At 35.7% G+C, this 27,318-nt stretch overlaps 1 protein-coding gene across 2 annotated transcripts in view; it reads left to right on the top strand.

The window, feature by feature from the left end:
* The window catches only part of GRID2 (glutamate ionotropic receptor delta type subunit 2), a 1,366,547-nt gene that overhangs the window by 1,031,518 nt on the left and 307,711 nt on the right, over positions 1-27,318 (top strand). For both annotated transcript variants that reach the window (XM_032633736.1, XM_032633737.1), the window contains one exon: positions 6,103-6,204. In XM_032633736.1, coding sequence (XP_032489627.1) covers positions 6,103-6,204 — 102 coding nt within the window. The remainder of the gene's footprint in view (positions 1-6,102; positions 6,205-27,318) is intronic.

The following is a 27,318-nucleotide window of genomic DNA, read 5'->3' as shown; positions in this document are numbered from 1 at the left end:
ATATGCAGCCAAAGTTGAGAAGTATGTTTAGCTTTAGAAGTATGTTTCATCACTAAAACTAGTGACTCCAGATGATGAGGCTGAGAAAGGAACAACAACAAAAAAATGCTGATTATATAGGAATAATAATAATGAACACTTCTTTAGTTTTTATGTGCCAAGAACACTGCTAAACACTTGACATATATTAAGTCAGTTAACAGTCCCACCAGTCCTATGAGGAAGCCCTTTTTTTTTTTTTTTTTTGGCGGTTGTGGGGTACACGGGTCTCTCACTGCTGTGGCCTCTCCTGTTGCGGAGCACAGGCTCTGGACGCGCAGGCTCAGCGGCCATGGCTCACGGGCCTAGCCGCTCCGCGGCATGTGGGATCTTCCCGGACTGGGGCACGAACCCATGTCCCCTGCATCAGCAGGCGGACTCTGAATCACTGCGTCACCAGGGAAGCCCGAGGAAGCCATTTTTACTCTTCGCGTTTGAGAGGGAACAGAGGCCCAGTGGCCACACCCAGCAAGTGTCAGAGCAGGTCCTTGAACATAAGCAGTCTGGTTCTGGAGTACCTGATCTTAACCACTATGCTGTATTTTCTCTAAATATAGTGTAATAGTAATTTTACACTAAGAATTATAAACAAAGTGAAAACATATAATAATGGCAGAGTATCATTAAACCAGTCAGATACCAGTTGATAACTGAGTGGTTATTATAGCGCCATAAACACCTTTGAGCTATTTCTTCATATATATATATACAGAGAGATAGATATGGATATATAGCTTCTCACGTTTATAGTCTTGATTTGTGGAAATCAGTTAACAGGTTTGTCTTGTTGTACATGTACGTGGTTACATAGTACAGAAGGTTTTGTCTTCAGCAGCAATGCAGGGAGATATAAGCTGTAGAATCAGGTAATTTTTTTTTTTCTGACTTTTCATTTTCTCCTGAAGGAAACTGTAATCGAAAGAACGACTTCTACTTCATGGTAATGACCAAGCTGTAGGATTAAAATCTTAGGAGGAAATACTCATCCCCTGGGGAACAAGTCTAACAAATTGAACCTATTTTACAGGTGGAAATACCATAAAGAAAATTATTATTGGAAGGATTACTGACACACTGTGTTCTATACATGTCAAAGAAAAAAAAACATTCCAATTTAACTCTATAAAACATGTATCTGAGCCAACCTGGCATATGTATTTTTTTCTTACACTTTGTATCCCATTGCAGAAGTAATATCTACCAAATAATGCTGTGCACTTCTAAACGGCTAGCTTTCAGCTACTTCGTCATGCTGTGGTCGTTCCGTCTTTTCCTCTGAAGGCTGAGAAAGCAAATAAAGGAAACATAGTGCTTGGGAGCATATAGCCCCAGTGCTGTGGACATTGTGTGTCCTGAAGTTGGAACTTTGGTACTATAGCCAGACTTGGTTTGTTCCATATGAATACAGTCTAGACATGTAGGGGATTCTGTTTGATATTCAATTAAGAGCTCTCTTGACTCCTGTTATTAAAGCCTATAAACTATTGAGTGTAAAATTAAACAGTTCAGCTCTTTTTGACATTGTAACATTGCCTGAAAAATAGTGATGTAAAACCCAAGTCAAATGTCATTCTTTAAAGCCCATGGGCAAATAAAAAGTGAAAACATTGAGGAGAAAAGAGTAAATGTCTAAAACTTGGTCATTTACTAATGACACAGTATATAATGTTAGGAACATGCTACTGTGCTCATGCAAATACATCACCCAGTTTGTTGAACACAGATATTACATTGATTTTAACAGAAAGCTGCAGGGTTATTATTGCTAAAGCTCCAATGAAGGAAATAGTTAAAACATTAAGCATTTTAGGGTTTTAAAATTAGTTTAGGCAATAACCAGAAAATACTATAGGAAATCGATATTCTGTAATTGAAAGGAAATTGAATTGGTCTTTATTTTTTTAATCCCTTTTAAATTTTCTCTAGACTGCCAGACCATGGAAGACAGAGAATCTTGTTTTGCTATCAGCAGTGTGACTTTCTGTAAATCTCATGTGCTGCAGAGACCACTTTTATTATTTGTACTTAGAAAGTGCTCAGCTGAATAGATAGTATTATAAAATTTAGTGTGCATTATCTTTGTTAGTCTCTAGCCTCATTGTTTAAAACTAAAACAGAAACACAATCAGACAAAAACAGCCTTCTCCACACGAGCAAAGTCAAGTTAAAGACATTTCAAACAATGAAACCAGAGAAGTTGTTAGATAAGTCTCACACTTGAACCTGAGTGAAATTCTTTTAGTTCTTATCAAACACTATGCCTGTCAATCTTGCTATGCTGCAAGGACTGTGACCCATTGTAGATACAAACTCAGTGTAGATCTATGTGAACCTAACTCATTTTTCTTGCTTATTATTGGAAGGAGTTTTTACAGTCAAACAAAATAGCTTGAAGTGAATCTCAGGGAGGTGACTGGATATGAACAGAAATTAAGGAATCTTAAAACTTGAGTAATCCTTCAAAAGTGTGTATAATCAGGCTTTCCCTTATAATGAGGATAATAATGATACCTTCCTCATTGGGTGGTTTTGAGAATAAATTAATATATGCAAAGCTCTCTGATGATTAGCACATACTGTGTACTATGTATGTGTTATAATACTTTTTATAAAAGTGACATTGATGGTGATGATTTTGCCTTTTAAATTTTATTGCCAAAATATGAATTCACTCACTATTATATTGAGCCAGCCACTTAACAGTACCGAGGCTTATTTTCCTTGACTATTAAAATAGGAATACTATCTTCTCTACCTTCCTTAAATAGATCGTGTTTATGAAAAGAATTTTTTAAGCTATAAAACAGTAGGGCAACTAACAATACTGAATCTGGACTTTAAAAAGCAATAGTTACATGTATATATATGGCTGAGTCACTTTTTTGTACACCTGAAACTAACACAACATTGTTAATCAACTATACTCCAATATAAAATAAAAAGTTAAAAAAAAGCACATCAGTTTAAATCCTAATTTCATCTCTTTGTAAATAAGTGACCTTAACTGAGTCCTCAATTTTTATGTCTATAAAGTAATATTGATAACAGCACCATCTCATAAAGTTATTTTGAGTCTTAAATGAGATCATGTATGAAAAGCTCAGTACCATGGCTGACGCATAGAAAGTATTCCAAAAAATGTAAAAAAAAAAAGTTCTATTCAATGTAGGAAATGAATATTATTGTAATTTTTAAATGATTTCTTTGTTACAACCTATATTGATATGTGATGAGTGGATATACTTTATTTCTAGTTTTCCAGAGAATCTGTATCCTGAAATATCTCTGTATCAAAATTTCATCTCTAGTTTTTGGTGACCACAGCTAACATTCAGATAACATTAAGTATTGGAGTGGGTGAACATGCAGGAATACCTGAGTTAAGTAAAAGGAGTTACCAGTCTTAAAATATAGACTGTTGTTATTAAGAACAGGAACAACTTTTCAACTTTCTAAGTACTGTAATCAAAAGACATGTGAGTCAGATGGCAAAAAAAAAGAAAACAGAAAGGTGAAAAACCTTCATAAAGCAGAAGAGAAAATTATATGGCCTGTAGTATATATGAGAGAATCTGGCCAAACAATAAAAAAACTTCATATCAACTTATTGACCTGCCCACCGTGCACACACTTGATATTAAAAATAAACCTCCGAGGAAAGACTTTTATTGGCTCGGGTCAGATGACCAACTGTTAACAATTGCTAAACCAGAGAGTCAGAGTCATGAAAAAATTTGGATGATTTGGAACACTTGTCTAGGGATGGAAAAAGAAAGCAATTCTCCAAAAGGAGGGATGGGGTTCGTGGCCATGCATGGTCACTGGAAGAAATCAGTGTGAATAAAAAGAAAAAAAAGAGAGAGAGAGGAAGGGGAGAGAAGAGAGAGAGAGATAAGAAACACTATATATAGTACAAATAGTACTATAGTATATTAGTATAGTTTAAACTATATTTTAAGTCACTGCCCAGGTCGGAAGATAAGATACAGCCACCTCCTTACCTCCTCCAAATGCTTTTTCGTTACTGTTATTTCAAATCCCCAAACACTAGAATGCTCTAGAATTTTTCAATCATTGACTGTATTTAGTTATGTTTAAAGGAAGACATAATTAAGAAGAAGCTGAAAATTATATATTTTTAACTGTTTGTCCAGAACATTGTTGAAACAAACTAGTCAGCAGGTTTTGTTGGTATTCCAGTAGTAAATATTTTGACTAGTCAATACACCAAAATGCTATGTTCAGGCTGGCACTAACAGATGGCATTTGTCAATATTTAGGCAAACTGACAGTAGGTTCACCAAACTTAAAAAACAACTCCAAGGGAGAAAAAACCCTGTGTTTACTTTGGCAGTTTAAACGTGTTAGTCATGAATAAGATCATGTCCTAAAAGCTATTAATTTAACTTAGAATTAAGTAATATAATGGTAAAAGACGGATAGCACATTGGAAATTTAGCTTTTCACTTCGTTTTAGATCTCTTTTTCCACCAATATTATTTGGTCTAGGGAAATCAAACCTTGAAGAAGTAATTAGAAAAAGTGCACGTCAATAAATGTAATTGAGGATAGACTTCGGTTGACCTCAAAAGAGAACAAAAGCTCAAAAGAAATTTCATAAGGTTTTAAATTTGGCAAGAGGACTACAGTATCTCTGATAACTAGACTTTCAACACATTTGGATTTGCTAATTGGATCTAAGTTCTAATTAGACTTTTATGTAACTAAAAATGACACATCACTGTATGAATTTAATGTGCTTTTGCAGTTGAAACCAACAATTAACAGCCTTTTTCAAATTATTTTAATAAGAAAAATGCTGGCTTTTTGTTTACATTGTGACATCCACTTCTCTTAAGATATATTGTATACATTTTAGTTTTCTCAAATACCATTTGTGGAGCTCAAAGAGAAACTTGAGTTTTAATGGGAAGCACCCAAATTGTTTATTTGTGAGGGAGACTTGCCAGTATGTTAATGACTTCAGAAGCCACAACAAAACGCAATGCAAGGAAATAAGTCTTTCGGAGGAAGCAGCACAAATAACCAGGTGCCCCTGTAAACCATTCAGTTAACCAAAACAGTCTTTGAATATGACTAAAAGTCTGTTACATTTTTAAAGCATGCAAGTATGGAATAAGTTCCCAAATGTAAAGGCTCATGGAGCTGGTGTCAGGATTAATGGTATGATGTATCTTCCCAAGATGTGCATTGCAAAATTCTCTTTGCAGCTTTGCTTCTTGGGCAGATATCTGCTAATCCAAGTCACAGCACCTCTCTTTCCTCCTTACTTTTGAATTGAGAGTCACCCATTTTTATCCCATTGTGATGTATAGGCAGTAATTTTAAGACTGGTAGTCCTCAGGTTTGGATATTACAAGACATAAGAACTACATGAGAATGTAAAATTAAACCAGTATTTTGGAGAGCAAAGAGCAGTTAATCGTTGCAAGACTTTAAGGAAAAGGCTGCTGCCAAAGTCTTCCAAACAGATTGATAACACTGACAAAAAAGGCAAATTACATTGTTTTATGTACTGTGAATACTTGAAAACAACAAAGCCATATAGATGATTTTTTTTCCTCAAGTAAAAGCTGTAACCCCTCTAACCACATTAAAAATCTTACAGTTTTATGTTCCGTTAAAAGCAGTGTAAGATCTAATTAAAACCACTGAAACTGTAAAAAAAAAATCTAACTTGTGTAGTAATTGGTATATTAGAACAGGCATTATGCTAGAATTATATGTGCTCTTATTTTTCCAATTAGTGTATTACTGGGACTGAGTTATTGGTGTATTTATAACTCCTCATTAAGTCACATGTCCTCAGTGAGTCCCCTAAAGCATGTTGATACTGTCATATGCCATATGATGATATTTAAAAGCAGGAGATAGCATAGCATTTTTGCTTGCTTCATTTGCTATTAAACAGGAAAAGCTGCACAGGACACTTCCTGTTATCAGTGACTCCAAGATTTATCCCACAGTTCTCTGAAAGGCCTATATATAGGTGATTGGACTGTTCTTCAGGCAGAAAAGTGACCAAGCTATTTCATCTTTCAGCTTGGGTGCTGGACTCCTGTCACAGGGCTGAATGGGTCCCTGACTGACAAGAAACTGGAGAATAACATGCGTGGAGTGGTCCTACGTGTGGTGACTGTCCTGGTAGGTCTGATCTGCCCCTTGCAGTTTTGGCTTCTAGATGTTCCTTTATCCTCCATTTCTTTATGTTTCATTAACTGATGTCATAATACTAAAGGAGCTGACTATGCATTCTAAGGGATTTGTAATGGTCATGTTTTCCAACCTTCAATTTATGTGGATCAGAATCAGATTTTTACAGGCTTTTCCTTTAATTACAGTACTTTTGTCATAACTTTCTTAGACATTTTAGGCCAGATTTCCATCCTTCTACAGTTTCCTACACATGATAAAATGAAGTTCTCTCTCAGGCATTCTCTCACTGAAACCCTATGGTCTATGTAAATGAAGATAACCATGCCAAATAAGGTAGATTTGATCAAACACAGTACATTCAGTAACACTAAAACATTAGCAGACTAAGAATATTTTTCTGGGAAGGACCTACTTCAAAGTAAAAATCATCCAGTTGTTTCGTAAATAATATTTATTATCAACCGTATTCAAGCTCAGTGCTGATTTCTGGGAACAGTGATGGTTAAAATGGACAGATGTGATTCTGTCTTAAGAGAGCGTATCATCTAGTGATTCTGTGGCTATTACATGGGATTATACATGTGAAACATTTATTACAAATTCATTTACTTGCTATAAAAAGCAATAAATGGTAACTGTTATCATTATTCTATACATTATTATTTTCTCACATGATACACAAATAAAATAAGATGTCAAAAGAAATAGTCTTCAACAGTAAAATACTCACATGGGTACTATCTAAATAGCCATAAAACATGAAGACATGTATTCTCCCTGCCTGTTTCAACGTGATTAACCTTGTGCTACTTTATAGTACATTTCAAAACGGAATAATCCATAGTTATTAACTTCAATTTTTTTCAGAAAAGCCCACTTGTTTTTAAATTTGAAAAAGTCCTTCTTATAGGCCAAAAAAATTGCAGAATTAGTAAACAGGAGAAATGGTCTTTTTTGGTATGTTGATGCTAATAGATGTTTATCAAGGTTTATAACAGCAATAGCTGTCCTTTGTACATTGTTTAATACAATTTAAGCAGACTCAACATAATTTCATAGTCTAAAAGAAGGATCTGTGATATTCTCTATAAAAGGAAATTCAAACGAGTAATCTATCCTCCCTTTTTGCTGCCTATAATTTATTTTTAGTTATTGTTTTAATAAAATTTTTACTGTTTGGCAACTAATTTTATTATGAATACTTGACAACTTAATTGTGAATGTGCTTCTGTATGTATTCAAACGTGTAGATATGCATTGGCACTGATGTGCTAATATTAAAAAAAGACAGACCTTTAAAGTACATTAAACTGTAATAGTCTCTTCTCTAGTGATTAACATGGAAACTCAGGTGAAAACTGTAATAAAAGACAATATATGTGCTTTGCTTTTGTCTTTGACATTCATATTTCAAGGCAAGCTAATCGCATTTAGTCATTAAAATAATATTTATTTGGTACTTACTATATGATAGACTTGGTAATGGGTTATCCATCTTATATGCATATTCATACCTCAAGGTGTGCAAAGAATCTTACTGGAGAGAAGCACATGTAACGAAACAGCTAAGATTTATTACTTACTTACTATGTACCAGATACTCTACTAAGTCTTTTTCACCTGTTATCTTAATCAGTCCTCACAGTATTTACAATAAATAGATAGTATTCTGATCCTAAGAATGTGGTTGAAGAAACTGAGACATACAGAGGTTGAAATAAATGTGGAAGATTATACAGATAGGAAGTAACGGAGAGAACGAGGACTCAAATCCAGGATCTGACTGCAGATCTCTTAACTTCTGCCTCCTTTTTTTTTTTTTTTTGCGGTACGTGGGCCACTCACTCAACGGGCCTCTCCCGTTGCGGAGCACAGGCTCCGGACGCGCATTCTCAGCGGCCATGACCCACGGGCCCAGCCGCTCTGCGGCATGTGGGATCTTCCCGGACCGGGGCACGAACCCGTGTCCCCTGCATTGGCAGGCAGACTCCCAACCACTGCGCCACCAGGGAAGCCCAACTTCTGCCTTGTTAACATTATAATCTGTCTCCTCCAGCTGTGATAAGTGTGCAAATTGAGGTAGCTATAGGATTTTCTTGATAGTTGGAAATGCTTAACTCTGAATAAGATGAAAGTGAGTTTTACTGGGTAAGCTTCACAGAACCAATTATTTTAAATTCATTTCCAGGCTGAGCAGAACGATTGCTGTTTTGTGCTTGAAATGGTACTGCCTCACACAGTGTTAATACCTGCATGCCCCAGTCTCACCTTCATGATTCAGAATGGTCTGTTTCCTGCAAGCTTAGCCCAGCACATATCCTGAATATGACTAGTGAATGAAGATACGGAAACAGTCTCTTTTCCCCCAAGTTTTCTGTGGTGCAACATGGATTTATCGGTTGGGTGCCCAGTTGAGTAAAAGGTTGTTACACTTTTTACACTCCCACAATATACAGCCATTGTACTTAATAATTTCTCAGGCTTCCTGACTCTTCCTGTAATTCTTATTTGAATGGAAACCAGCCATGACTTTCTTATTTATTTCTTACAAGCACCTTTCCAGGTCTAGCTCTTACTTATATGGCCTTGCAAGCTTCCTCCACCCAACACTGAGAATCACTCTTTCCTAAATCCACCCAGCAACTCTAAAATCGCAATGTCAACTAAACCCTGAAACTCAGATTTGGTCTATATTGGACTTGATTTAGCAAGCTAAACACAACCCCCTTGTATTCCAAGTATTTACCTCCAGCCATTTCCAGAAGGGAGAGAGAGGAGGGAGGGCTCATGTGTAAAGCCCCTGAAGGAAGGTCTCTCAGCTTTTATTCCATTCTAACTGTGATCTAGTCCCAGTTACACACACACACACACACACACACACACACACACACACACACACACCCTTTACTTCTTAGGAAAGTTATGCTATCGATGACACACGGGTTCATAAAATTGATTTTTCTTACCTAAGTTTTGAAACTCCTATTCCTATCACTATTAAAGATATTTCATTGACTTGAAGGAAGTAATCTAATATTTATCTTAAACTAAATATTTCAGCACTATATTGTTTATGATGCCAGGGGCAAGTGAATGGTATTCAAGTGGTTAATTGAAGAAAATTAAATAAAGGAATTATTAACAAATACTTTAAGTAAGGTTAAATAAGTCAACAAGGATGTTGAAGTGCCAGGGCCTAGATGCACAGCAAGCCTTGACAACCCTGAAGACTGATGTGACGTGGGAGAGAGCAGTATTAACAGATCTAGCTAGAGCCATGGGAGAAAAATCATATAATAGTAGCTGTGACCTTTGTTATGGGAAGAGGATGGAGAAGGAGAATCAGTGTCAAAATGACATTCAGGCAGTGAGGAAATGGAGAGGAGGTTACCCCAATGTCACTTCTCCTATCTTTCCATCTCTTGCCATTGTTTCCAATTGCAAATACAACCAGAAATCAGAGGGCAAGGGAACCCAAGTAATGAAGGCCATGAAGGTCAGCTTTCCAGGTCACAGAGCAGGGCAGTGAGGGACTGGAGGGGAAATGGGAAAAACCATCACCAGCATCTCTTATTTGATCAAACCTGTTAAGAACTTTACATGTGTTAACTTATTTAATTCTTATAAAAACTCTACAGGAGATGCACTGATTACATTAAAAGATGAAAATAAGGCTCAAAAGAATTAATTAAATCTCTGTGTCCATATAACTAACAAGAGCCAGAGTTGAGTTTCAAGCCCACAGTTCCTGGTTCTGGTGGCTATGTCCTTAGCCCTCTGACATTCTGTCTTTGGGATCAGAACGAATTCATATTAGGTTTAAATTAAATATAACTATTGAGATTGCAAATGTTATTGGATTAGTAATTTAGGAACATTTTTTAAATGGCATCACATAAGGATAACTTTATATTCAACCATCACCAAAGCCATGTAAGTGTCTTAGAAATGGAGAAAAAGAAAGAAAGAATGTGAATAAAATTCCCTCTGCTAAACTCTGTTTCCATATTTGGTGTGCTGATCTCTACATCTCACCAAGTGGGCCAACTGTCTTACTATGAGGCACTTATTAAGATCATTTTTTTCCTTTTCACTTTTAAAGTTGTACAAGTATGGATAGCCATAAATGACCAATTATGGCATTCAGTTTTTTCATGGTAATTCACAAAAGTTATTGGAAACATCACTGAGTTATAAATATCATCATCATAATAATGAATACTTAGGAAAATAAAATGGAAAGAAGTTGGCAACAAATGAAAAGAAAGATTTGAGAAGCTATCCTGTAAGAAAAAGTACAAGATATCTGAAAAACATAAACTGGCATTTAGAAAGAGATCACTGATAAATAACTCTTATTTTCTTGATTTGGTTTTGCCTAAAACAGACACATCGCATCTCTCATGAAAGATGAACTCACTCATAAATTGATTTGAGAAGTATTTATTGAGTATCTTTTTCTAGGTGCTTGGGGTACATACAAAACAGAGAAAGATACTGACTTTGGGGAGTTTCATTCTAGCAGGACATATACAGCTCTAAGAATATTTCTGAAAAAATGCAATACCATTGTTCTACATTGAATATAGTGTACAATGCAGTTTTCCTTTGCCTAAAACTACCATAAACATAATTGTATAATTTTATATACATATATGATTGGAAATTTATGGTAGAGCTGTGGTGGTGCTTTTTCTGTATTTTATAAATTCAAAAACATACAGTTTTTCGTATTTTAATATCTTTGAATCAGGGTGCATCTTTCAATTGATGTCTTCTTGCAGTTAAAATTGGCAGCATTTTTTGTCTTTATTAGTTGTAGGTAAAACAGTTTTGCATCTTGCAATTGAAAACATTTTAGATTAAATAATATGTGGATGGTATCTTTACAAAATTTATTAAGTTAATGGATTTTCCTGGAAACTTCATTTAACAAAACTGAGCATGAAGCCATCTTAAAGAGACAGACTATTTTAAAGAATACCTCCTGAAGAAAAGAAATAACACTAGGAAATGGAACCAATTTAAAAATATAGGAGAGTAATAGCAATGAAAAAAATTTCTATCTAAACTAAAAATGTCACTAGACTCATAGAAAACATGCCAAGGCACATTTTTCACAGACCTAGAAAAAAAATTTCACAATTTGTGTGGAAACACAAAAGACCCCAAATAGCCAAAGCAATCTTGAGAAAGAAAAACGGAGCTGGAGGAATCAGGCTCCTGGACTTCAGACTATACTACAGAGCTACAGTAATCACGACAGTATGGTACTGGAAAAAAAAAACAGAAATATAAATCAATGGAACAGGATAGAAAGCCCAGAGATAAACCCACGCACATATGGACACCTTATCTTTGATAAAGGTGGCAGGAACGTACAGTGGAGAAAGGACAGCCTCTTCAGTAAGTGGTGCTGGGAAAACTGGACAGATACATGTAAAAGTATGAGATTAGAACACTTCCTAACACCACACACAAAAATAAACTCTAAATGGACTAAAGACCTAAATATAAGACCAGATACCATAAAACTCTTAGAGGAAAACATAGGCAGAAAACTCTATGACATAAATCACAGCAAGATCCTTTTTGACCCACCTCCTAGAGAAATGGAAATAAAAACAAAAATAAATAAATGGGACCTAATGAAACTTAAAAGCTTTTGCACAGCAAAGGAAACCGTAAACAAGAGGAAAAGACAACCTTCAGAATGCGGCAGAATATTTGCAAATGAAGCAACTGACACAGGATTAATCTCCAAAATATACAAGCACCTCCTGCAGCTTAATATCAAAAAGCAAACAACCCAATCCAAAAATGGTCAGAAGACCTAAGTAGACATTTCTCCAAAGAAGATGTACAGATTGCCAACAAACACATGAAAGGATGCTCAACATCACTAATCATTAGAGAAATGCAAATCAAAACTAAAATGAGGTATCACCTCACACTGGTCAGAATGGCCATCATCAAAAAATCTACAAACAATAAATGCTGGAGAGGGTGTGGAGAAAAGGGAACCCTCTTGCACTGTTGGTGGGAATGTAAATTGATACAGCCACTATGGAGAACAGTATGGAGGTTCCTTAAAAAACTAAAAATAGAACTACCATACAACCCAGCAATCCCACTACTGGGCATATACCCTAAGAAAACCATAATTCATAAAGAGTCATGTACCAAAATGTTCATTGCAGCTCTATTTACAATACCCAGGACATGGAAGTAACCTAAGTGTCCATCATCGGCTGAATGGATAAAGAAGATGTGACATATATATCTCAGCCATAAAAAGAAACGAAATTGAGTTATTTGTAGTGAGGTGGATGGACCTAGAGTCAGTCATACAGAGTGAAGTAAGTCAGAGAAAAACAAATACCATATGCTAACACATATACTTGGAATCTAAAAAAAAATGATTCTGAAGAACCTAGAGGCAGGACATGAATAGAGACACAGACGTAGAGAATGGACTTAAGGACACGGGGAGGGTGAAGGGTAAGCTGCGACGAAGTGAGAGAGTGGCATGGACATATATATACTACCAAACGTAAAATAGATAGCTAGTGGGAAGCAGCTGCATAGCACAGGGAGATCAACTTGGTGCTTTGCGACCACCTAGAGGGGTGGGATAGGGAGGGTGGGAGGCAGATGCAAGAAGGAGAGGATATGGGAATATATGTATATGTATAGCTGATTCATTTTGTTATACAGCAGAAACTAACACACCATTGTAAAGCAATTATGCTCCAATCAAGATGTTAAAAAAAAAAAAAGAAAATACACCAAGGCAGCTTATATTAAAACTATACCACATAAAGCAAAGTCCACACTCTGTGTTGAGAAAGGTAAATTTCCCCAAGCAAATCACCATAAGAAGGGTGTAGCACATAGGTGCCTACTGAGCCATCATTTTAAGAACATTTTCTTTTTCCTAAAATATTTTATTATTATTAGTCTCACTTTTTGGAATTATTTTAGCAGGCCTTATTTCCCTGTGAAAATGGAGATGTTATCTGAGATCAGAGAAAGGTAAAACAGTATTGTATAGTACACCCTAACTATCAGCTTTGACTCAATAACTATTGTTGAACATCTGTTGTCAGCTAAGCACTGTGCTAATCCCAGAGAGGCGAAATTTAAAAAGATACAGTCCCTGCTTTCAAGGAGTTCCACATGAACTATTTTATCAACATTATTAAGTTCTCTATCAGAAAATAGGACCTGCTTGTGAAGGACTCAGAATTAAATACACTTGTGGGGGGCCTGGGAAAGAATGATAAAATAGAGACAGACAGAAAGAGAAACGTATGTCACAGTCTTTTATGATCTAATCTCAACCGCGACATCCAGGAACAGCTTCGTGGGTTTACAGGACAATTTAATTTCTCATTTCACTGTGTCCTTTCATTCAGAACTATTTGTAACTCTCTGTTTTTATTTTATAATTATTTCATTAATGTTAGACTCCCCCTCTGAGCTGCATACCAATAAAACACAAGTTGGTTTTCACATGCAATATCAGGTATATAGAAGCAGGTCAGTAAATATATGTTGAATGAACAAATTAAAATATTCTGATAGCCTCTGTGTGTGTGTGAGAGAGAGAGAGAAAGAGAGAAATGGAGGGAAGGAAGGAGGGAAAAAAGGAAGGGAAAAAAGGGGAAAGAAAAGAAATAAAGAACTTTGTATGTAATTACAAAAATAAGAACAGGAAGGACACAAGACTATGCGTGAATAAATAGTCTTAGGAGTCCTCATTCTTTAATTTCCATCTACTAAGTCTAAATTTCCAAAAGAGATGGCAAAGGATTATGCTATTATTAAATCCTTTGACATAGTTGTTACTAGGGAATGACTTACATGCTTTTAAGGTAAAGAAGTAGAAAGCTTTAATTTAAAACATCAAGAATCATTCATTCATATTATTAAATAGCAAGTTCACATTTGGTGAGAAGTTACAAATCATAGAATCATTTAATATTCTCTTCGTCTTAGGGGCACTCATTGTTTGGCTTTTGTTCCACAATATTTTGTTTCCATGTGGACTGATACTTCCTAATTTATGTTCCCATGAATTATGTCAGTATAAGATGGAGCAGTGTACTTAGTTTCTTCTGGATGTACCATTTAGCAAAAGAGTAAATAATATGCAATTGATTTCCTTATTGGAAGTACTTCAACCTATTTCCTTGCTTTTTCTCCACCTAGTCTTCTCTCTGCAACACAGTCATACTAAAAGCCATTTGTCATATACTTCAAAGAGTACTAGTTTTATAGTCAAAAGACATCAGTTCAAGTTCCACCTTTTCTAATTAATAGGTCATTGAACTTATGGAAGCCAGGGAGCTATTCTGAACCTCAATTTTTCTGTCTGTAAAAGAGGAATAATAAAACTGGCCCCACAGGGTTATTATGAGTGTAAACAGCTTAAACTATGTGGAAGCAGTTAGTAAAGTGCAGAGTGTTTCTAAATATAAGATGTTATTATATCTGAGTAGAACAATGATGTGTAAATTAACTAAAGAAAAGAATAAAATGAGCATGAGTGATCATGAATGCATAATTAATCATTGTCATCAATCTTCAGATTTTTGTGGGAAATTATTTAAAGGACCCTATGGCAGACAAGCAAAACATAAACTACAGAATCATGATTTTTAGCTTTAATTTGAAAATCTGCTAATGAGAACAACAGCAACTCTCCTCCTAGTGAAGATGGTGCTTCCTAGAGAAAAAATAACACAAATAACTGATACAAAAGAACATTCAAATAATAAACTGTACAAATTTCTAAAAGTCTGGTATGTCAATTACATTGTCTCATAGGAATCATGTTTGGTTTCAGGCTAGCTTTAAATAGACTCTATATGTTAATATATAACTAGGAAATATACTAAGAACAGCCTTGAAATGTCATTTTGCTTAGTTTTTTGCTAAGGACATTGTCCACGTTTTTGCTACTTGGAGACCTTCAGCATTTTGAACCCCTACAGAGCTTTAAGCTTTCCTGAGTCTCAGCCTTTGAGTCTCCTGAACCTAGAGGCAAATTTAGGGGCTGGGAAAGTGAGCTTGATAAGAGGCTCTCCTGGCAGGCACTCACATCAAGGATATGGGAAGGGAGTTGATGGCCATCTCTTATAGCTCCCACAGCAGTGTCTGAAGAGGGCTCCTTTCAAGTGTTAATAAACACTAAAGTTTGGTTCAAAGCTCCAGGCAAAAATTACAGATCTGGCAGAGGACATTTCCCATGGGTACTGTCTTGAATAAACTAAGCTAAAATTCTCAATAAAATCCGTTAAGTGCCATGTAATAACTACCACATTGGAAGTACACAATATAACACTGTGATAAAGAACACTGTCCCTGGAGGAGTTCCACTTCTGAGGTGGCAGGGTGAGAAGTTCCATGGACCCACTCCCTAGCAAAATAAGCAACAGGGCAAAAACTAACTAACTAAATAAGTAAGTAAATAAATATAAACCATTTAAAGTTTCTGGAAATTTCCTAAGGGCATACTGAAAATGAAGTAACACTTAATCAAGAAAATCTACTAAAATTCAATAAAAACAACAGGAGTCTATAGTGTCTCAGCCTCATCTTGCTCCTTCCCCTTCCACCTCACTTTCTGCCTTACTCAGCTTGATGGAGGCTCCAGTCCAAGTAGGTTTGGCCAAGAAGACAGGGCTTATTCTCCCTTAAAAGTTTCCAGTTAAGGGTTATTTCAACTGGAGGCTGCTAGGATTTTTCTTGCCATTCAAATGAAATTTGAAAAGGCTAAATTCCTGGTGAGTGTGACCAAGGGTTTGTGGGCTCCCTTTCTTCACCCAGCTCTGACCCATAGGATGCAGTCTCAACCCCAGGTGTGGCAGACCTGGAATACTGGGGCCTTGATTGCCATCACTCCAGCTTGCTCCAAGGGCAGGGGTTCCATGCCAACTGAGGTAAATGGAGAAGACCAGAGGCTGCCACCCAACTCAGTACCCAGAGTTGTAGCACAAAGACTTTGTCCAAGGGAGAGGCAGTTCACAAGAAAAGAGAGCCCTTAAACATTCTCCAGTTATTTGAAACAGAGCATGGGGAAGTTCAAGTCTATGGCTCCTCTTAATTAAAAGCAACAAGCTAAATCATATGCCAGATAGCTCACCAGAGAAAACCAGAAAAAAGAGATAGCTAAGGATATCCTTCCTGAGGTCAGAATAAATTTTAAAGATTAACCCCAAAAATGACCCCTACCAAAATGTATTTTCTTCAAACTACTGAGCAAACCCAGGGAATTTTTGAAAACAGTCAAGCAATCAATCAGTAATTAGTGGAGCTTATGGCTTAATGACCGTAATGAATATGACACACATGAATATGGACACAACATCCTCAACAAAATGCCAGAAAACTGAATCTGGCAATATATGAAAAGGACTATACACCATAAACAAGTAAATTTTATCCCAGGAATACAAGGTTGGCTCAACTTATGAAAATCAATCTCATATACCATATTAATAAATAAAGGAATAAACCCACCTGATCATCTCAACAGATGTAGGAAAAGCAGTTAATAAAATCTTAACACCCCTTCATGATTAAAAAAACAGTCAACAGTCTTGTGATAGAAGGGCAGGAATTTTCTAAACTTGATAAAGAGCATCTATAAACCCACAGCTAACATCATATTAATAGTGAAATACTGAAAAACCCTCTAAACCCCTAAGGTCAGTAACAAAGACGGACCTTAGACGTCAAAACTGACAAAGACGTCAGTTCTCGCTATTTCTGTTCAACGTTGTGCTGGAGGTTCTAGCCAGCCCAGTTAGGCAAGAAAATTAAGTAAAAGGAATGAGATTAGAAAGGATGAAGTAAAACTATCTCTATTTACAGATGACATGGTCTTGCATTTAAAAAACCCTAAAGAATATACACACACACACACACACACACACACACACACGACTAGAGTTAATAAATGAGTTCAACTGCTTTGCAGCGTACAAGATCAATTTACAAAAATCAATTGTATTTTCACACACTAGCAATGAAAATTCCAAAAGAGAAATTAATAAATGCATTTTCATTTAAATATATCAAAGGGAATAAAATAAATAAACTTAACAGAACAACTTCAATATTTGTACACTGAATGCTACGAAACATTGTTGAAAGAAATTAAAAAGTCCTAAATATATGGAGAGATAGCCTATAGTCATGGATTGGAAGACTCAGTATTGTAAAGGTGGCAGTATTCTCCAAACAGAACTACAGATTTAGTGAAACCTCTGTCAAAATTCTATCTGACTTTTTTGTTTTGCCATAAATGACCAGCAGATCCTAAAATTCACATGGAACTGCAAGAAAATCAGAATAGGCAGAAAAAAGACAAAAAGAAAAAGAAACAACAGACCCACAAAATCTTGAAAAAGAACAGTAGGAAGACTCACACTGCTCAGTTTCAAAACACCTAAAAGCTATGGTAATCATACTGGTTCAAGAACAGATGTTTAGATCAGTAGAATAGAATCGAGAGTCCAAAATTAACCCATATATCTATGGTTAATTGATTTTCAACATGTGTCAAGATCATTCAATCGGGGAAAGAATAGTCTATTCAACCAGATGCCCACATGCAAAAGAATGAATCTAGATCCTTACCTCAAATCATGTGCAAAAATTAATTCAAAATATATCCTAGACTTAAATGTACAAGCTAAAACTATAAAACTCTCAGAATAAAACATTAGATGTTAATCTTTGTGACTTTATTTTGGCAATGGATTCTTAGATATAACAAAGCACAAACAACCAAAAAAAAAACAATAAATGAATTAGATTTCATTAACATTAAAAATGTCTATGTCTCAAAGGACAGAATCCAAAAAAAATGAAGACAACCCACAGCATGGGATAAAATATTTGCAGATCATGTGTCTGATGAGGGACTTGTATTTAGTACATATAAAAATAAAGTTATAATAACGACTCAATGTGAAAAAAATAAACCAATTAAAAATAGGCAAAGGATCTGGACAGTTTTTTACAGAAGGTATATAAATGGTCAATAAGCATATGAAAAGATTCTCAATACCATTTGCTGTCATGGAAATGCAAATCAAAATCACAATGAGCTACCACTTTACACCCACTAGGATGGCTATAAATCAAAAGGACAGATAATAGCAAGTGTTGACACAGTTGTGGAGAAATTGGAACTTTTGTATGTTTCTGGTGGGAATGTGAAATAGTGTAACTGCTTTGGAAAACAGTCTGGCAGTTTCTCAAATGGTTAAACACAAACTTACTGTGCAACTCAGAAATTCTACTCTAGGTATGTTCTCAGGAGAAATGAAAATGTATGTCCCCACAAAAACCTGCACACAAATGTTCATAGCAGCTTTATTGATAATAGCAAAAAATAGAAACAAATGTATATCAACTGATGATTGGGAGAAGAGTGGTATACCTATAAAATGGAATATTATTTGTCAATAAAATGAAATGAAGCACTGATAACATGGTACATTGATGAACCTTGAAAATATGCTAATTAAAAGAAGCTAGTCACAATAGATCACATATTATATGACTCCATTTATATGAAATGTCAGGGATAGGCAAGTGTATAGGGACAGAAAATAGATTAGTGGCTGTCTAAGGCTGGGAGAGATTAGGGGTTTGAGAAATGATGGCTAATGGGAACTGGATTTCTTTAAGGGGTAATAATGTTCTAAAACTGATTACAATGATAATAGCACATGTCTGTGAATGTACTAAAGCCACTGAATTGTACACTTTGAATGGGTGAATTATGTGGTATGTGAATTATATCTCAATGAAGGTATTAAAAAAAAACAAGTCTGGAACGAGATTATATTTCAATCTCCAGGTCTCCTATCTGTGAATTTAGGCCAAGTATTTAAACTCTTTATGATTCTGTTTCTTCATCTTCAAAATGGAGATAACAACATTATCTATGTCATAGAGCTGCTATGAAAATTAAAGGAACTAATAAATGCAAAGAAGAAAGGACTTCTAACAGAGCCTGGCACATAGGAAGTGCTGTACGTAGGTGTTAGTTCTTATTATGCACAGAGTGTTAAAGGAGAACATAAAAGAAGCATCTATCGCATGTGTAGGGCAGTGGGAAAGGCTTAAAGGGTGACACAAATTAGTTTTGAAACATAGGCAGGGATTATCAAGGCCTAGATAAAAGGGAAGGAATATCTAACAGTGTAAAGAGTATACACAAAAGTATGCAGACATCAAGAATTTAAAGTATCCTGTAAGTAAACTGGAGTATCACCTGAAGCAAATGAAATTGAAATGCAGCGTATGTTTTAGGTATTCTTTTTAAAGAGCTCCTTCAGAGACAATTTAAATAGAAATTTTCTGTGAGAATAAGGTTAGCATTACATAATTTAGATAACATGTATCAAGTTAAAAAACACCATCGTTGAGACCCTGATCTAGACTGAAGATGAGGTAAAATGTTTCTCATCTTTATTATTGAAACAGTAGAATCTGTACACATAGCTCTGTATGGTGTACATATTTTGTTGTCTGTTCTGCTGCTGGTACCCACCTTGTGTGAGAGAAAAGGGGAAAATGTGATTTTTATAAACAGACACTTGAGGAAGACTAGCCTGTGCAAACAGTGTAATTCATAGCAACACTGGCATATGTGTTCACTTCAATGCTGAGTGAATAAAATCATCATGAGAATTGATGCATGACAGTGGCTTGACAATTTCTTATTCTTTCTCATCACACCAATTCTTAAGATGATAGCTGTCATGCAGACATGTGAATATCACTGTTGGACCGAGCTAACCGTGCATGACCCAACTTTTTTTCCTTTTGCAAGATGAAACCTGAATTCTTAGACTAAACAGTGAATAAATGTTTCAGAGATGTGTTATATAATTTACTTCTGAAAAATAGAGTTACTACTTGTCTCTAGAAGCTTAGAAAGATATTGACAGTCATTTGCAAATTCAAAGATGTAGAAACAGTAGGTCTATGTTGACTTCCATAACCTCTGCAGCATTCTAGCCAATATCATATAGCACTGCATTGGAAAGAAATCCCAATGTTAAGGTGACCTTGAAGTTTTAAGTTACTTTTTGCTAGTGCAGTAGTTTTGGCATAGTTAACAAAACCAGTTCTATATATAATTCCTCAGAAATAAATATAAGTATAAATATGAAAACTAGAGAAATGCTTCTGATACAGATTTTACTTTTTAGAGTTACAAAGGAATATATTAATGAATTAAGAGCTGTTAAATCTTACAGATAATGTTACCAGCCACCATTTAGGGCACACTTATTATTCCTGGTGTTTTAATCTTCATGGAGCCCTCAAGATTATTATTTGTGTTTGTTGATATGGCTGAGACTTAGAGCTAGTTAAATAACTTCAAGTCACAGTTGTGGCAGAAATAAGCATTGAATCCTTGTTTGTCTGGCTCCCCACAAGCCATGATGGTGACAAGAACAGGACTAAATTCCTGTTGCCAACAACTAGAAAATTGAGCAAAGTATGGAAAAAAACTTTCAGACATTGGTCAATATGTAAATAAGGACTTTGATTCCTAAAGGTTGGAAACAACGAAATGATTCCAACAATCACCCCAGATCTTTGGCTGATGGCAATTTCCAGATTGGAGGCCCAGGCATATAGATCCAAAACAGATTGTCAGCTTTACTGAGTTGAGAAATAAGAGATCAAAGTTTGTGAAAGCTGAGGAGGTTGGTATTTGGAGGGACATGTTTGAAAAGAGAGAGCTATCTGAGGAGGATCCTTGCAGGAAGGGGGTCAGAATGACATAGGGGTCATTTTGAGTCTTGGCTGAGTAATAGATCATACATACATCCAGAGAAACTGTACAATGCTGGGGAAAGAATGACAAAAAGCATATCAATTCCCTTTTTTTTTTTTTACAAACTAAAGATATAAACCTTTATTTCACAACTTTGTCATAATTTATTTCTGATGAGACATGTACTGGGGACATAGGTTTAAAATAACAGAGACTTTTGAGAAACGTTTCATTTTGGGGGGATCTTATTATACCAAGACTTTAAAAGGATATATGAAAAGCATGTATTCACCTTTGAATTATGTAGTAATTAACATTTAGGTGAGCAAACATATAAAGTAGCATACTCCCACACATCTTGGTATATATATCAGTGTTTCTTATGTTGCTTTGACCTCTTAAAAGGTTCGGCTTTTCATTAGGAAGATGCATATTCATTTGCCACTTCTAAATTCCAGTAGCATGTTAATTTTGTTGATGTTTACAGCTGACATAAATTAGCATTGGGTAAACAGATGCAAAAAAAAGTCACAGAAAGTTGTCCTTGCTTATATCTTTAGAAATCGTCCCAATCAGGTGGGAAAACCAATGTTTTTCATTAAAATGTAACAGTTAGATTTCATTTTACAAAGGAAATAAATTTTGAGAAAACCTTGTATGCTTTCTCAGTCCCTCTCAAAGAGCTAAGGAGTCAGCCTTACCAGTGAGGAAACCAGACCTCAAGTGGCATTTGGATTCTTTCAAAGGCACAGTAACAAGTTTGACCAATAGGGGATCATTCATCAAGTCACTATCCATTGCATTAAATGGGACTCTAGTGTGGTCTGAAATGAGAAAAGATACCTCTAAAAAGCACCCAACGTGGGAATACCTTACTCATCTGTCAGCTTCCAGAGCACAAACAGCTATTAAAAGTCAGCTCCCTCTGGGGAGGTAGGAAGCAGTCAAGGAGAGAACCACCATACTGATGGAGGCCCCAGAAATGGAAAAGTTGGTCAAGGAAAGGAAGGCAAATGCATACTCTTTCAGAATACACCCCTTGGGTTTTTTAATGATCAGTCGAAATACAAAGAGGTTTGGATTTTAAGGTATCTTTTCACAGCATCTCCACGTAAACTGTGTATTAATTATTTTAACCTGGAAACAAAAAGGCCATAATGCTGAAAAGTAAATTTGTGATTCTTGCATGTTTTAAAACTTTGAGCAAAGAATTTCAGGTTCTCTATGTGATGGAAGTTAGCATGAGGAAATGAACTTTACATTTTTTAGGGTTTTTTTTTTTGGTAGGTTTGAAGGTGGGTTTTCTTTTTTCCTTTTCTTCTTTTTATTTCTGACCATTGCTAGTGGCATGAAATGGGAAAATGAAATGTTTGCACTAATTTTTTTTCCCATTGATTCTTATGTAGAATAATATACTCTGCAGTTCAATTAAAAATAACAAGCTGCTGTGTTGCTCTGAGCCAAATGTAATCTCCAAGACCATGGTCAATAAAACACTCAAGAAAATGAAGTATTGAGGCTGAATGGTCTGAAGTTTACTGGGGAATAAAGAAGCAACTGATTAGCATTTGAAAGCAAGGTCTTTTAACTTTTTAAAAGTCAAAGAGAATAAGAAAGTGATCACTTATCAAGAACAAAGAGTTTGAAAAATATCTCACCTTTTTTTTTTTTTATGAGTCCTTTCAAAATTTTAAGAATGACCTTTGAGGGCTTTCCTGGTGGCGCAGTGGTTGAGAGTCTGCCTGCCGATGCAGGGGACACGGGTTCGTGCCCCGTTCCGGGAAGATCCCACATGCCTCGGAGCGGCTGGGCCCGTGAGCCATGGCCGCTGAGCCTGCGCGTCCGGAACCTGTGATCCGCAACGGGAGAGGCCACAACAGTGAGAGGCCCGCGTACCGCAAAAAAAAAAAAAAAAAAAAAAAAAAAAATGACCTTTGGTCATCAGCCCCAAGAACTAAGATGCTTTTCTATACACGTAATGGGAATACTCCTAGAGTACCTGCTGAGGAATGTAAGGATAAATGGACCAATGCTCAATGTTTTTTCAGTCTAAGTGACGTTTGCTCCATCCAATGAAGGATGTCATGAGAGTAAGTGTTACGGCTGGTTTTATGCTAAACATTCCAATCTATTATGCAGTAAAATATAGTGATGGGAAAAAGTTTCATACATCTTTACATTTTTCAGTAAATTATGGGAACTTCCCTCTAATTCCTTAATATGTGTCCCCATAATTAATTCAGTACTGTAGTCCATATCTAAAATCCTGATAAGAGCTAGCACAGAAGTTATTTTTAAATGCCTTTTATTAATTTGAATAACTTCTAGTAATCTTCTTTTATACACTTACTAATTTTTGAAACACAGAATATGGTCTTTGCAGCTTTAAGCTCAGACTTCTCTACCTTCTGTAAATCCCCACAGATTTGTTTCTTGCTTTTAAATATCAGCACCTTTCCGCTTTCTACGCTTCTGTTTCTGCCCTCTATGCAGGAGATCTTTTAAGTTTCCCACTGTGCTTCGTAATAAAATCAAAGGAAAAAAGCATATCCTTCAGAAAGCATTCAGCTCACTGGAAATAGAAAACCTGTCACCTCATTCTTAAAACCTCAGATCAGGCGAGTCAGTGGCAGAAATAGTGAGTGCAGTTTTGACAAAGGGTATGGAGTGGGGTTAGCAAAATTATTATGTACCTTGTTATCTCCAGATGTGTTTTTAAGGAAAAGACTGTCTTCGTTCAGGAAACCAGCTTGGTACTGTTGGGAGGAAAACTTTTCCTCTGCCCTTTTAGGTTCATGTGTTTAGGGGCCTGCGAATTAACTGACAACAGGAAGAAAGTCAAGGTTTATTTACACATGCACATGGAAGTCACTTAGTAATTTAGTCATGAGTAACTTGCTGAATATCCAGACAAAGGTAAAGGTTTATATACCAGCTTAACAAGAGGGGCGGAGGTGGAGTTCAGGGCTTCAGAGGGAAAGTAGGAAGGGTCTGTTGTTGGATTTTTTTGTGCATGCTAATGGGAACAAGTAGACTGTCTCCTTTCAGGAATTTGCAGGAAACTCCCTCCCTGTGAATAGGTTTAATGGCAGCTGCATCTTCAGGAGGCTCTGCTTTATCCAGATAAGGGAAGTTCAGATAAGATTTTGTGTTTTCACTTTAACATAATCTTTATGCCAAAACTGTAATCCCATCAATATGCTGACTAAAGTTGAAGTATGACTTGGAAGAAGAAGAAAGTATAAATAGTTCTACTTTAGAATAGAAAAGGAGATATAGAGTGGACAAAGAGACAGAAGAGATTGATTTTGATACTACCATGTGTTAAAAGACTATAGCCCAAGTTCTTTCTCTTTTATATACCATGTAGTTTCTGAACCTCCTACCCAACCCCAAACACACATACGTACCCAAATGCTGATGCAGGCAGTCTAAATTAACTTCTAAGAATACAGGCTTTATCTTATCGAATTATAGTTTTCTCCGGATATATGCCCAGGAGTGGGATTGCAGGGTTGTATGGTAGTTCTGTTTTTAGTTTTTTAAGGAACCTCCATACTGTTCTCCATAGTGGTTGTACCAATTTACATTCCCGCCAACAGTGCAAGAGTGTTCCCTTTTCTCCACACCCTCTCCAGCATTTATTGTTTGTAGACTTTTTGATGATGGCCTTTCTGGCCAGAGTGAAGTGGTACCTCATTGTAGTATTGATTTTCATTTCTCTAATAATTAGCAATGTTGCACACCCCCAAAGTGCATTGCAGCACTATTCACAATAGCCAAGACATGGAGGCAACCTAGATGTCCATGGACAGATGAATGGATAAAGAAGATGTGGTATATATATACAATGGCGTATCACTCAGCCAATAAAAAGAATGAAATAATGCCATTTGCATCAGCATTGATGGACCTAGGAATTATCATACCAAGTGACATAAGCCAGAGAGAGACAAATATGTGATATAGCTTATATGTGGAATCTTTTTAAAAAAAAAAAAAAAAAGGTACAAATGAACTTATTTACAAAACAGAAAGAGATGCACAGACATAGAAAACAAACTTACGGCTACTAAAGGGGAAAGGGGGAGATGGACAAATTAGGAGTTTGGAATTAACATATGCACACTACTATATATAAAATAGGTAACCAACAATAGGTATCTACTGTGTAGCACAGGGAACTAATATACTCAATATTTTGTAATAACCTGTAATGGAAAAGAATCTAAAAAAGAATCACATTTTTATATATATAACTGAATCACTTTGTTGTACACCTGAAACTAACACAACATTGTAAATCAACTATACTTCAATAATAAAAAAGAAAAAGAATACAGACTTTAGCATCAAACACTGGATTCAGTTTCAATCTTTCTTACTAGTTTATAAGCTCAGTTATCTATTCTATCCCCAAATCTCAGGTCTCTCATTTGTGACACAATGAGAACATTTGTGAAACAGTAGCAATACCAGAGTATTCCAAGAATTAAATTAGGTGATTAATGTAAAGTGATAAGGATGATGACAGACAAAATGTAAGTAGTAGTAGTAGTTGTTGTTGCTATTTTTTATTTGCGTCCTCCCTTAGCCTGAAAACATGCTTTGGATGAAAAACATTCTTTGACCCTGAATTCTCTTTATTCTACTAATTCTTTCTAATGCAAATGTCTCAGACTTCAGTTCTATCTTCACTTCATCATTTATTTTTATCCTCACACCACTAGCTTCTATTGGTTTCTATTTTGACTTCTCCAAAGAAACTGCTTTCCAGAAGGTCTTCATGATCTCCCACCTGACAAATGAAATGGATGTTTCCAGGCCTTATCTGTCTGGACCTCTCACCTGCATTGAAATCTACAGCAGCTTGTTCCTTCTTGAAACTGTCCTTTCTTGCATCCTCCAACCATGTCTTCCCCTCATTTACTTCTGACCTCTATTCTTTCTGCCTCCTTCATTGGAGTCTCTTTTTCCAGAATTTCAACCCTAACTCTTTCTATACTTTACCTCTGAATGATTTCATTTACTTTCTTGAAAATTATAAACAAATCTTTATTTCCAACCCTGACCTCTCCCTCATGCTTCAGACTCATTTATTTAACAAGTGTTGATACAAGTGTTATGTAGTCAATGACAAAAACTTAGAAAACATGGAAAATGAAAATTAACAAAATCATCCATATTTCTCCTTCAAAAACTTACTAATATTTCAGTGTCTGTCACTTAGTAGCTAAAAAAAACCTAGTTACTTTATCCATAAAAACAGAGATAATTATGATTCTAAACTCATAGGATAGGTAGGCATAAATATACAAAAAGCATCTGAAAGTGCCCACCACACAGTAAGTCCTATATGGATGTTTGCTGCTATTATTACTTTTTTTTCAGATTTTAAAAGTGCACATTCCTATGGACTGAATATTTGTGTCCCACCAAAATGTATATGTTAAAGCCTAATTTCCAATGCAGTGGTATTTGAAGGTGGAGCCTTGGAGTTACAGTAAGTAGGTAATGAGAGTAGAGCCCTAATGAATCAGATTAGTGCCCTTACAATATACACTAATATGTATAAAATGGGTAACTAAGGAGAACCTGCTGTATAAAAAAATAAATAAAATAAAATAAAAAAGAAGAGACATGAGAAAGATGATATCTTTGCTCACTGCCATGTGAGACAAAGGAAGCAAGCTCTCATCAGACACTGGATCTGTCAGCACATTGATCTTGGACTTCCTAGCCTTCATAACTGTGAGAAATAAATGTTTGTTCTTGAAGCCACCCAGTCTATGGTAACTTGTTATAGCAGCCTTAATTGACTAAGGCACCCATACTCATAAATAGTTTTGTATAATTTCTTCCCATTCAGCAAAATACATATGAATATATTTTTAATTTATTTTTACAGTAGGTCCTTGTTGGTTATCTGTTTTTAAATATAGCAGTGTGTACATGTCAATCCCAAACTCCCAATCTATCCCTCTCCCCCCATCCTTCCCCCCTGGTAACCATAAATTCATTCTCTAATTCTGTGCATCTGTTTCTGTTTTGTAAATAAGTTCATTTGTATCATTTCTTTTACATTCCGCATATAAGTGATATCATATGATATTTGTCTCTCTCCGTCTGACTTACTTCACGTAGTAAGATAAAATATATGAAATACATGTGAATATTTTTAATGTAAATAAATATTTTAATGTAAATAAATATCCTTTGTTATACAGCAGATGTGATCAATAGTTTTTTTCAGCTGCTTAATGAATTATGTTTACAGTTGCCTCAAA

The sequence above is a fragment of the Phocoena sinus genome, chromosome 5 (genome assembly GCF_008692025.1).
Source record: "Phocoena sinus isolate mPhoSin1 chromosome 5, mPhoSin1.pri, whole genome shotgun sequence".
Classification (NCBI taxonomy): Eukaryota; Metazoa; Chordata; class Mammalia; order Artiodactyla; family Phocoenidae; genus Phocoena; species Phocoena sinus.
This window is presented reverse-complemented; position numbering and strand designations above follow the sequence as displayed.